Source organism: Cupressus sempervirens, chromosome 10, assembly GCF_028749045.1.
Source record: "Cupressus sempervirens isolate cs-2001-9-10 chromosome 10, ASM2874904v1, whole genome shotgun sequence".
Lineage (NCBI taxonomy): Eukaryota > Viridiplantae > Streptophyta > Pinopsida > Cupressales > Cupressaceae > Cupressus > Cupressus sempervirens.
Window position 1 is genome coordinate 820,071,300 of NC_143127.1, and position 12,370 is coordinate 820,083,669.

Here is a 12,370-nt window from a genome sequence, read left to right on the forward strand (position 1 = left end):
ACTATTTCGGCATTTGGCATTGATCAATGATCAAGTATCAAACTATCAAATGTATCTGTTTTACAATTTTATTTATTTCTTAAATTTTTTATTTTACTGTATGATATATACAGTACCAGTACCCAAGGCAAACAAATTGTCATGCCAGCATACAGGCATAAACATATCTGCAACCACTACCGTACCCATACTGGCAACTTAGCTTAAGATATACCTAGGAAAGCCATCACAATGCTTGCTTAAAACAATGATATGTGATTAATCTATTATTGCCAAGAATTGTGGCGGTAACATCAGCAAAGAAGTATTAGTCATTTTAGTTTTTATATGGAATTTAGATTTATTGTTTTGTGAAGAATATCTATAAGCAACCAGGTAAAGGCTGTTATTTGGGATAATTTAAGGCTTTAGATTAATTATTGTCATTATAAAAATCAAATAAAAGAGACTGAGCATCAAGATGCAACAGATTGTACACACAATTCCAAATGAGTTGTCACATATGTCTCAATCAGTCTGTGTGGACCTCCTTGTGTCTGAAACCTGGAGGTCAGGAGCCTGTGATGACATAAAAGTTTTAAACCTTTTAGGAAATAAGATACAATGGAGGATATGATCACTTAGGTGGCCTCAAATTCCAGTAGCACAAAGTGACTACTGACAATGACCTCAAATCCAAGCCAATTGACTTCAATTTGGCAGCAGATCAGAATATAGTCTGAAATGATTGGCAAATCTATTGTTTTGTGAGAGAGGATCTATGTCTGATAGGGTAAAAAGTATTATTTGAGACGATTTGATGAATTAGATAGATTATTGTTATTAACTTATTATAGAAACCTAAATACAAGACTACATTAAGATTCAACAGATTGTACACAAAAATGCTAAATGAGTCACACATATTTGTGAACTGGTCTTAGTGTTTCTCCTTGTGTTTGAAACATAGAAGACAGGACCATGTGATGACATAAAAACTTTCAGGGAATCAGTAACAACGGGCAATAGGATGATTAGGTTACCAAACCTTCTGGTTGTAAAAAGTGTGTAGCAGCATTGAGCTGTAATCCAAGCCAGTCAACTTCAATTTGGAAGCAGATTGGAATCAATGAATTCATCCAAGCCAATTGACTTCAATTTGGAAGCAGGTTGAAAAAAAGAAAATACTCAAGTATAAAATGAGTGATGAATCTTTCTATTTCAAAAGAAAAACACATGCATTATAGTCATAGGTTAACACTTGGAGGACAACATTATAGCATTTTTACTATGTCTATGGTCTATATAGAAAATTTGCCTGATGTTTTCCTCTACATCTAATTTTTGGACATATCATAAAAATTAGTTAATTAATAAGAAATTGGTCCATGTTAAAAGGGTTATGGTGTAATGGTAGTATAACAAACTTCTGATACTATTACTCAGAGTAACACCCCTGCAACAACAAGGTAGCCCATTAAATTTTTAAAATTGAGTACATCACAAGGTGCTTTAGTTAAACTTTATTTTTGTGGGTATATTTAAACATGGCCTTCATCTAAAAATCTTAGCAATGTTGTCCAATTATAACCATATTGATTACATTCAACCAAATTACTACCATAAAAAATGCCATGTAGTAGATATTAGTGCTCAATACAGCTAGTTGATGATCCACTAGTAAATAGCATTGTCATTCATATTAACAAGTGCATATTCCTGCATGATGTTGACCTATTCATCTAAATCACATACCTAATAAAACATCATTACTACTCAAAGTTTTTGTTAATAAGGGATAACAGGAATCCTTCGGCACTAGCACTGCCTAAAAGAAATTGGATCCAGCGTTCTCTTGTAAAGTAATCTGACGGACATAATTATTCAACTTCTCCATATTTTGTACCTGATTAAACATGGCTAGTATTTAAGATGTACAATGTGTACTAATTAAAACAGAATAAGATATCAATGGAAGATATGCACACTAAATTCTCTTAAGGCAATAAAATTTGCAAAATAGATTCGACTCGGAGTTGGCTTATAGAATGAATTTCTGGAAATCATAACCTAACACAAAAGACAGATTATTTCTCTATAATCACACCTAGCTAAATAAGATTTCCATGAATTATTCATTTTACGGATGCATTAGGAATGTTGGTATCATATACCTAATTAATCATAAATTAACAGTGGCTGAAAAGCATACGGAATTCTCCCAAGGTAACAACATTTCTGAGAACACGTTGGATCCAGCACAGGCTTACAAAGTGAATTCGTGGAAATCACATAATCTAATACACAAAGCTGTTCTATTTCTCTATATCACATACCCAACTAGATAACATTATCACAAAGTTTCATGTTACTGGCTACATTGAAAGCTGTTATAATCAACAATATTGGTGCCTAATCAAACATCATAAATAGCTAATGGATGAATGGCATAACAGATTCTCCCAAGGCAACAACAATTCCCTAATACATGCAATCTAGAGCTGGCTTTCAGACTAAATTCTGTAGAAATTATAATATAACGCAAAAGGCGGATCTATTATATCCGTATCACATACCTAACTGAATGGCATTACCATCAAAGATTCATGTTACAGAGCCAATTAAAGGACTCAAGCAAGTATCACAAGCTATCAACGGGCTAATGGCATACTGAATTCTCCCAGAGCAACAATTTTTCTGAAATAAATTCGACCCAGAGTTGACTTACAGAGTCAATTTCGTGGAAAACATAAGCTGAGACACAATACCAGTCTGTTTCTTTATATCACATATCCATCTAAGACGTTAAAGAACAATTAAAGATTGTTGCAATTGAGGATATTGTTGTTATATACCTAATTAAGCGTCATAAATTATGAAAAGGAGAAAGAAATTACAGAGTTCTCCCAGCGATCGAGGGCATTAACATTGGCGCCATGAGCGAGCAGACATTGAACAGCATCACGGCAGCCATAGAGGGCAGCCACATGCAGGGGAGACCTGCCATCGTAATCCTGAGCGCTAACAAGACCAGGGTTCTGATCAAGCAGCTTCTTCAGAGCAGCAGCATCATTGTGGCGCGCATGCCACAGCACTAGCGACGTCTGCGTCACACGTGTGCGCTCCTCATCTCTCTCCGAGCTGTTTGAACCGCTGCCATCGCTGCATTTCTCTATTTTGCTGCCCATTGATCTCCTCTCTGCGCACAACGGCTTATTTTCTGCTTTGATATTTACAAAATTATAAGTAGTTTTTATCTGTTCTTTGTTTTTTTATTACCTCGAAAGAAATTGATTTGCGTTATGTTTTCCCGAGATCTGAGCCCCGATTTCACTGAGACGTGAAATGTGTCCCAATGTTTCAGTGTGAACAGTCGATGAAATACATAATCATTTCTCCATAAAGTAAGCACCTGATACGCGTATATAGTCCTCATCACTTATTTTATGGCACATGGCATATACGCATGCTTTTTATTAGTTCATTTTGCTTTTTCTGTTCTATTCTATTATTAGATTGTTTTTATGCATTGCTTAATATACAAGCTGGCAGCTTTTAATGTGAGAATCTGAGCTACCATATTCAGGAAACATATCTAAAGAGAATTTGAGCTAGCATATTTAGGAACATAGCTAAAAGAGACTAGGAATATTGTTTTAATAATTGAAATAATAATAATATTAAATAATAAATAATAATAATTCAAGAAATAATATAAAATGGAGGTAAAAACCTAAATTCATTCTAGAAACATAATATAAAGATTGACATTATAATAATAGCTTGAAAGCAATCTTTAACATGAGTTCTAATTGAATATAAAAATTTACACCTAAAAAATCTAAGCATTTAAAATAGAACAATTCAATAAGAACTTACAAATATTTGATTATAACTTAAATTTAACATTTGTTGAAATTGTTTTGAACATAATGTATAATAACTATAAAGGTGAAGCATTTGGAACTTGATTCTATCCAAGTGTCTATAGGACTTTAGATGGTCTTCAGAACCTTCCTACAAGTGAGAGCACAAAAAAATAGTCTAAAATATGTGTGAGTAAAACTTTAGAATTTCACCTCCCAGATGAATATACTTATTTGATGTTAAATAAGATAATATGCCTCTTAGACTCAACAATGATGTTCTTATGAAGATTCAAGCCTAAAATAGCCTCTTTCCAACATAATTTATTATCAACAATAGTAGGAGTATATCAAAGACAATAATTCATTTCCTTTTGGCCCATGTATAGTCCCAAAAGATATGATTAGGAGTTTCGTTATGCTGACAAAATAGACATTTAACTAGTTGAATTTTCATGCACTTAAATCTATTCCTAGCTAGGAGTTTAAAGTAAAGGATTTTTCAAGAAAGAAAATTGGCATTTGTCTCAACTTTAGACCTCTAGGTTTGAGCAAATAGTTTTCCTCTAAGTGCTCTCCTAAAATTAACAATTCTATTTATTACTAAGCATGTGCTTTAGGAGAAATGCAAGTAAAAACTCAATTTATTTATTTTTTAATGGGAAGAAACCAAAATGATGTTTTGCCAACCAACACCAATCCTTGGAGAAATTATATGTTAAAGAAGTGCAAAGTTTAATAGACAGATCAATAGATACCAAAGATTTAACAAAAATGATAAACCCTTTGAGCTCATTGTCCAAAGAAAACTTTTTCTTAATGCTTGACTAGTTGTCCTAGTTCATGGAATTAAAATCCTACGATTGTCCAAATTGTTTGATGTCTCTCTTGAATAAACAGAGGGTCTGTCTACGAAAGGATACAACGAGAGGTTGTCCATAATATTGGATAAGCATGTTCCACCAAATAGAAGAGGGACAAAAACTAAAACCATGTTGAAGAGAAGTATCCTTTCAATTCAAAAAATCAAACATGTTGACATGTCTTCCAAATAGACTGTCATAAGGAAAATCTAATTCGGAAAAAAGTGTCCAACAAAAGGCTTTCTTCCCATGTCATAGTTTTCCACTTTTTTCATAGAAGCCTAAGACATGAAAGCACACAAAGAGTTTTCATGGTTAATCCCCATTAATTATTTGAACTAGCCACTTTGTTGCTAAACAAGATCCTTGGGTTTTCGGATCCAATAGGCCCAAACCTCCTTTAGTTTTAAGTTGAATGCAATATAGCCAAGAAGTGCATTTGAGCCCATCCATGCCACCCCAATTAGACCATAAAATGAGACTAGATAAGTTAATAAGGTCATCATGTCCTTTATTAGATGGAGTCTAGCATGATGCATGATAAACATTTGAAGCTAAGAATATGTGATTCACAACCTAGATCTTGTCAACCAAAAATAAGAATTTATCTTACCAAGTAAGTAGTTTAATTTTTAATTCATTGAGGAACCATCTCCATATCTCAACAAGTGATGCAAGAGTATCTTAGGTTCATTGGCAATCTTTCATCAACTAAAAAGATTTACTTATTTTTATGTTTCTTGTTTGTTGATTGTGTGAACAGTCTTATCGATCTTGCTTTGTTTCATCTGTGAGCATAGGTTGTTCGAGAGTAGCTATCATGGAACTCACACCTTTTATTACAAATACCAATGTTTCATCATTGGCATATTCTCATTCATTCTTTCTCATGATGTGTTCTCCATTGTCACCTCATGTAGCATATGGGAATTCACTTAAGAAAAGTTTGTGCGTGTACATGATCTTTTGTGGATTTACATGTGGATTCTTGGATCTTGTGTGGACCTTTCTCTAATCTCACATCTCTTCTTATGCTTATTTTCATGGTCATTTATTTCCCTTTTGGGATAGGACCTATTTATTGTAACATGTTTCCTGATTTTGGAAATTCTAATTATTCAACCAACTTGTGTGTCCTGATGGCTATATAATGTAATGTAGTTGATGTCTAGAGGTAGCAATGTTAAAAGAGAATATCTAGAGGTTAAATTCTTGAGCATTTAAGCTCACATATTAGTTTCAGTTACAATAAGAAGGTTGCAACCTAGTAGACCTTATGCTTGATATATTGTAATCAAATTACATTGGATCTGCATGAAATCAATTGAATAATGTTATTTCTTATTTATCTCATGTTTTTCTTCTATGTGCTTACTCTATCAGGTTAGCTTGGACATTCCTCCTTACCTACCTTGTGTCAAGTGGTATCAGAGTGAATTTTTGTTCCTTGTAGAAGTCAGGATTGTGTAGAACCCTAATTGGATTTGGTCATAGGATGGTAACCTAGTATTTGACGAGGTTGTGATTTTGTTGGAATTATTCTCAAGATAGTTCATGGAAGAGGAAATACAAATTCTGCTATCACAAATATGTTGATATTAATTTCAGCTAGGATTGAATCTATTGAGATGACCCCAAGAAGAACAATACATAATGAATATGTAAGTGAAAATGAAGTTGAGGAAGTAGCATAACAAGTTCCTAATTTGCAACAGGGTGATGAAAGATTCTTAAGAGCTTTGACAAGAGTAAATGTCAAACCACATTTCAATCCTCTTGATTACCATGCTAAGCTTCACGATGATGAACAGTTGGATTGGGTCTCTAAAATGGAAAAATATTTCAAGTATATGAGTACATCAACTGGTAAGAGGGTAAAGATAGAAACTATAAAGTTGAAGGGACATGCACCTCTTTGGTGGGAACATTTACAAACTGATAAATAGAGAAGAGGAAAAGAAAAGATCAAGGCTTGGGATAAGATGGTTGCTAATTTAAAAGGTAAAACAATTATTGGTGATTGTCAAGCCACTTTGTTGAAGAAAATGCAAAATTAAAGTAAAAGGACATGACTATGAAAGATTATATTGAAGAATTCTATAAGTTAGATATCGGATCCAAACATATTGATAGTGAAGTAGAAAAGGTTGTGAGGTAACTGAATGGTTTGAAGATTTCTATGCAAGATGAGATTAGTTTGGTAAAGATGAATGGTATGGAAGAAGCATATCAGTTCACAAGGAAGGCAGAAGAAAATTTGACAAAGACACAGGAAAAGGCACAGAGGAAGAGGTAGTAGATTTTAGAGGAGTAGAGATAGATCTTATGGTGAAATTAGCAGATCTCAGTTAGACAATACATATCATGACAAAGGAAAATCAAAATGGGACAATGAAAGTTTGTACAGAGATTGAGGTAACTTTTCTAGAGGTAATTATACTAGTTACTCTAGGAATAATAATGACAATAAGAGGGAACACATAACTTGGTTTAAAGGTACTTGTTTTAAATGTGGAGAAGAAGGTCACAGAGCTTTTGAATGTCCTAATTATAAGAATAATGTTGATGTTTGATAGCTTTTGTGGATAAATCTATATATAATTATATATGAGATATAATTGATATATTTGTGTTCATTATATTTGAGATATAAGTTTATTGTTATATATGATTAAATTTGTTACTATTAATTATCTAATTAATGAATAGACATGTCCCATGAAGGGACATGTCTTTTTGTGAGTTAATTTCAATATAAATAAGAGGTTGATGTCATTTGGAAAACACATACCAACATGGCAGTGAAATTACATTTGCAATGATCCTAAAAAATTAACATGGTATTAAAGCCAACTGCAAATGTAAGAAATCTTGCCTAATATATGAGGATTTTTTTAACTATTGAATGGAGACAATGAATGGCGATGGTGGAAAATAATTGGAAATAAATAGTGAGCATATGTGGGGAAAAAGACAAGGGCATTGATATACATTAAAGCAAAGAGAGGACATGCATCGATAATGCTTAAAGAACAAGAATATGAGAATGGGAAAATATTAGTGAACATCACATTATTATCATATATGCAACATGAACATACTTAAGATGACCATTTTGTTGCAAACATGAGAATCTAACTAAAGATATTGGGAACTTGGGCCAGTAACAATAATACAATTAACATTATCAGATTTCCACAATCCATTTGTAAAATAAAATAAATTATTTTCTGGATTTGATTGTGTGTGTTTTTTTTACCATCAACGTTTCGGATCATACTTCATGATCCATCATCAAGATGAGAAAGTGCAGGATAGTAAATATAGCAAATCCTGACGATGGATCATGTAGTATGATTTGAAACATTGCTGGTAAAGAAACACACATAATCGAATCTTGAAAACAATTTATTTTATTTAACAATAATATAGTGAATACAGAGAAAAGCATAATTCTTTCTCAACATAAATTAGCAATGCTATAAGAGTAGTTACATACAACTTAGATTATATATATTATGGGAAAAGAAAAATGGTAAAAAATAAATAAAAGGATTTAATTTAGAGATGCACGCCCACACTAAGTCCACATCATAGTCTAGTGCACACAATTTGAAAGAAAACAGAAGGCCCAACATATATGTACAACCTTATTTATCGACCAACTGAAACACATGATGAGAAGGAAATAAAGAACAAACTCCATGACAACTACTTGGTCACTGAGATCTCCAACGACATCCAACGTGTACCATCAATGTCAGAAAAAATGGGTCAAACATTACCATTTGTAACAATAGGATCTTTCAAGATTTCCTCTCTCCCCTAGGAATGGTGTCCTCCAAGGTGTTGAGTGCCATTATGGAAAATGCCAAATTGGGAAAGATGTCATGCTCAGGTTGGCAGGAGATTCTCCAAGAGAAGCAAAAAGGGACTGATCCTACCAAGGAAAGAGATAACTATTGATGGACCCTTACCCCTACTGGGTGGGACAAAGTGAATTTTGATGAGGCAATTAAGGGTAATCTTGGGTTGGTTGGGTGTGGGGTAGTGATTAGAGATTCTTTAGGCCATGGCTAGGTAGGAGTGGCACTCCCCTTGGGTGTTTAGACTAATCATGTTGTTGAAGCCATGGTTGCCCATCAAACCACAAAATTGGCTAGAGAGAGGGGTGTTTCTAAACTTTGACTAGAGGGAGATTCACTCAGCATTGTCAAGTGCCTTAAAGGCCAATATGTTCCCTCTTGGACCATAGACAATATAATTAAGAAAAATATTTACATTCTTAATTCTTTTAAGACTACTTTATTATCCATACCTATTGTGAAGCCAATGGAGTTGTTGATGCTATGGCCAACATGGTTGTGATGTGTCATAGTTTAAAAAAATGGAAAGAAAACCTGCCCGATCCACCCATCTCAAGAATCAATCATGATCTAATGGAGGGCTCATCATTAAAGATAGTGATTTATACTAAGAAGGATATGTTTTTCATTACAAGGTCATGTGGAAGAGTTAGAAGTGGTACTCGCCATCACTTTGTAGTTATTTCACACGAATTTTGGGTATTTTTGGTCTTATTTTTTGTTTTTCTCTTCACCACATGCATTTTAGTTAGCTCTGCAAATTCTATGAAGAGAATGGAAAGCCAAAGAAGATGATGGGAGCCACCTAGATGTAACAAATGGAGGAAGAGAATGTGTATTTGGGAAGTGCTAGGCAAAGGAGGCATAGCTACTTTTATGGAGAAACTGCCCAGGGGAAATTCCCAAGTAACCCAATTGTTCTTGCAGAATTGGAATGAGGGATACTTGACGATGAATGGTAGGAAGTTCTCTATCAAAAAGGAGTATATATCCAAGGTCACTGGCATTCTAATAGTTGGAAAGAAGTTCTACATAGATAGGAAGATCTCTGACTTTGTTGTTGATACCTTCCCGAAGACACCCAAGGAGAGGAAGAAATTGGTTAAGAAAAAAGGTATTACTTACTTTCAACCCATTCCTTGAAGAAATTATAGAGGTTTATCCTTAGGGCTGTTGTTTCCTACATTACCCTTGATGACAATTTTTCTAGGATTTATTTTTATCATTGTGTCTTGTTAAATTACTTTAGGCACAATGTGAAGATTTCTATTCCTTTTTATTTGTACTCCTTGCTAAATAATAACATCAATGGGGTAAGAGATCAAAGCATCATCAATACCCCACTTCATGATGGCCTCATACTCCTTATTTCTGAGGATATTAAAGTCAATTATGTGGGGAAGTTCATTGAGACCAAGCATGTTGAGGTTGAAGGAGATGATCCTGATGATTGTGAAGAATCCTCAGATGAGGAGGACAATGGTGGCCTTGACTTTGATGAGGACTTTGAAACTAGCAAGAGAAAGAAGAAAACTTATAAAGGGAAAGCTTCTAAAGCCTAGTGGCAAAAAGGGTCTACCAAAGTTTCACTAAGAAACTCTAATGAGTTTGATGAAAAGCTCAGTGATAGTGATGAAGATATGGAGGATTTACTGATGGTAAGAATAGCTTTGTTAAGAGGAAAGGAAGAAATGGAAGCCCAAGAAGTCCTTGAAGCAAAAAATGAGGGAGTCCTCCATGGAGGATGAGGATGAGGAAGGAGACGAGATGGAAATGGAAGGGTAGGAAAAGGTTGTTATTAAAAGAATGACCGCTAAACAAAAGGAGAAGCAACCCATTCAAGAGGAGACTATTGGATCTATGGAGGATAGGGAACACAACCCTATCAACAATTTGGGTCTGGGAGATCAACAGGGGAATGAGAGTCCTATCAATCTTGTTGAAGATCTGATGAAAGAACAAATAGTGTATGCTACTGCCTCTACTAAAGGGAGGGTGACTACCTAGAAAAATATGAACATGGATAACGGTCATCTTGGGATTGCCAAAGAAACTATCAACCTGCAAATTCATGAGGACCTGAAAGGGAAGGTGGAACTTCAGAAGCTCATAGACCCTACGATGTTAATCATGAGTGACTTTAGCAAGGAAGATAACATTGATATTCTCAACAATGCTAAGAACAATATGATGGACAACTTTAAGTCCATTAAATGGTTGTTCCACCAGATTGTTGAGATAAATGATAGAATGAGTATGCTAGAAGGTAAGAAGACAACTGGGGGGGTTGATTCCAACTAGTATGTGGACCTCATTGCTTTTTATGGTCTGGAAGCTAAAGTTTTTGGATCTTATCAATAAAGTGGATGTCACTCAAAGCTACTTTGTGGGGCATAGCTAACCAAAGCTATCATATCCTAAAGGCACTTATTAGCAAGCTAGAAGGCACTAGAATGGAAAAAGTTGATGATCATTGCAGAAGAAGGTGGTGTTAGAGCTGAGATTGAAGACTCAAGGAAAAGGACTAGAGCCAAAAAGAAGAAGAAAGCCTTTGAGTACTCATTAATTTTAAAGAGGTTTCTAGGAAGATGGACACACCGGAGAAGGAGGTTGTGAATCTCCTTATGAATATGGATTATTTATTCTATTTATGGTTGTCCTTTTGTTGATGGCTTTTTTCGTTGGACTTTTTGTTTGCTATCCCTTTCTTGTTATGGTTTTTCCTGTAATGGGCTTTTATTGAATATCTCTTTTGATATGTAAAGGGTTCCAGGGGCCCTAAAAAACCTATTTTCCTTATAAATAAACAATTAAGGAAGTATGTGAATTCAATAAGGGATCCATGGGAAAATGAAGGATAATATTAAACAGAAAAAGTACAATAATCAACTACTAGCCACCAACATTGGTATTTATGGCACCAGATGCTAGAATGGAGAATGGAGAATGTGAATTGAATTCATAGCTATAAACAAAATTAATATGAAGTATATATTTGCATTGCCTAGGATGGATGACATTATAGATTGTTTGAGTGGAGCAACATATTTCACCAAGATTGACTTGAAGAGTGGCTATCACTATATGAAAATCAAAGAAGGAGATGAATGTAAGAATTCTTTTAAAACAAATTATGAATTTTATGAGTGGATCATTATTCCTTGTTTAACTAATGCACTTAGAACTTTCATGAGATTAATGAATGAAGTTCTATATAAATCTGAGTAATTTTGTGAATTTTTACCTTGATGATATTTTTATATTTAGTAAGACTAAAGAAGATCATTTGGTGCATAAAAGACGAATGTTATAGAGGCTTAAGGAAGAGAAGTTGTTAACTTGAAGAAATGTTCTTTTATGAAAGAGGAATAGTGTATCTAGGTTATGTTATTTTTGTTGATGGTTTGAAGATGGATCTTGAGAAGATAAGTCATTTTAGATTGGTCTACATCTGAGAATGTTGGTGAAGTTAGATCTTTCCATGGATTAGCTAATTTCTATAGAAATTTCATGAAGAATTTCAATTTAGTCTATAACGTGATAACAAAGACAATGAGAGGTGATTAAAAGGAATTTAAATGGACACATAGAGCAGATAAAATCTTTGAGACTTTGAAAGAAAAGGTAGTAGAGTTGCCTATATTAGCTTTACCTAGTTTTACTAAGGTTTTTCAAGTTGACTCTGATGTTAGTGGGAATGCAATTGGAGTTGTTTTGAAAAATAAAGGTAAACATGTTGCTTTTTACAATGATAAGTTGAACAATGCTAAGATGAAATATTTAGTTTATGAGCAAG

General features: G+C 34.0%; 1 protein-coding gene across 1 annotated transcript in view; it reads right to left on the reverse strand.

Moving 5' to 3' along the window:
• The window catches only part of VIK (VH1-interacting kinase), a 142,343-nt gene extending 139,010 nt beyond the window's left edge, over positions 1-3,333 (reverse strand). The window contains exon 1 of the mRNA XM_089807724.1: positions 2,877-3,333. Within this exon, the coding sequence (XP_089663850.1) occupies positions 2,877-3,167 (291 nt within the window). The 5' untranslated portion in view covers positions 3,168-3,333. The remainder of the gene's footprint in view (positions 1-2,876) is intronic.
• Between the last annotated feature and the right edge of the window lie 9,037 nt (positions 3,334-12,370).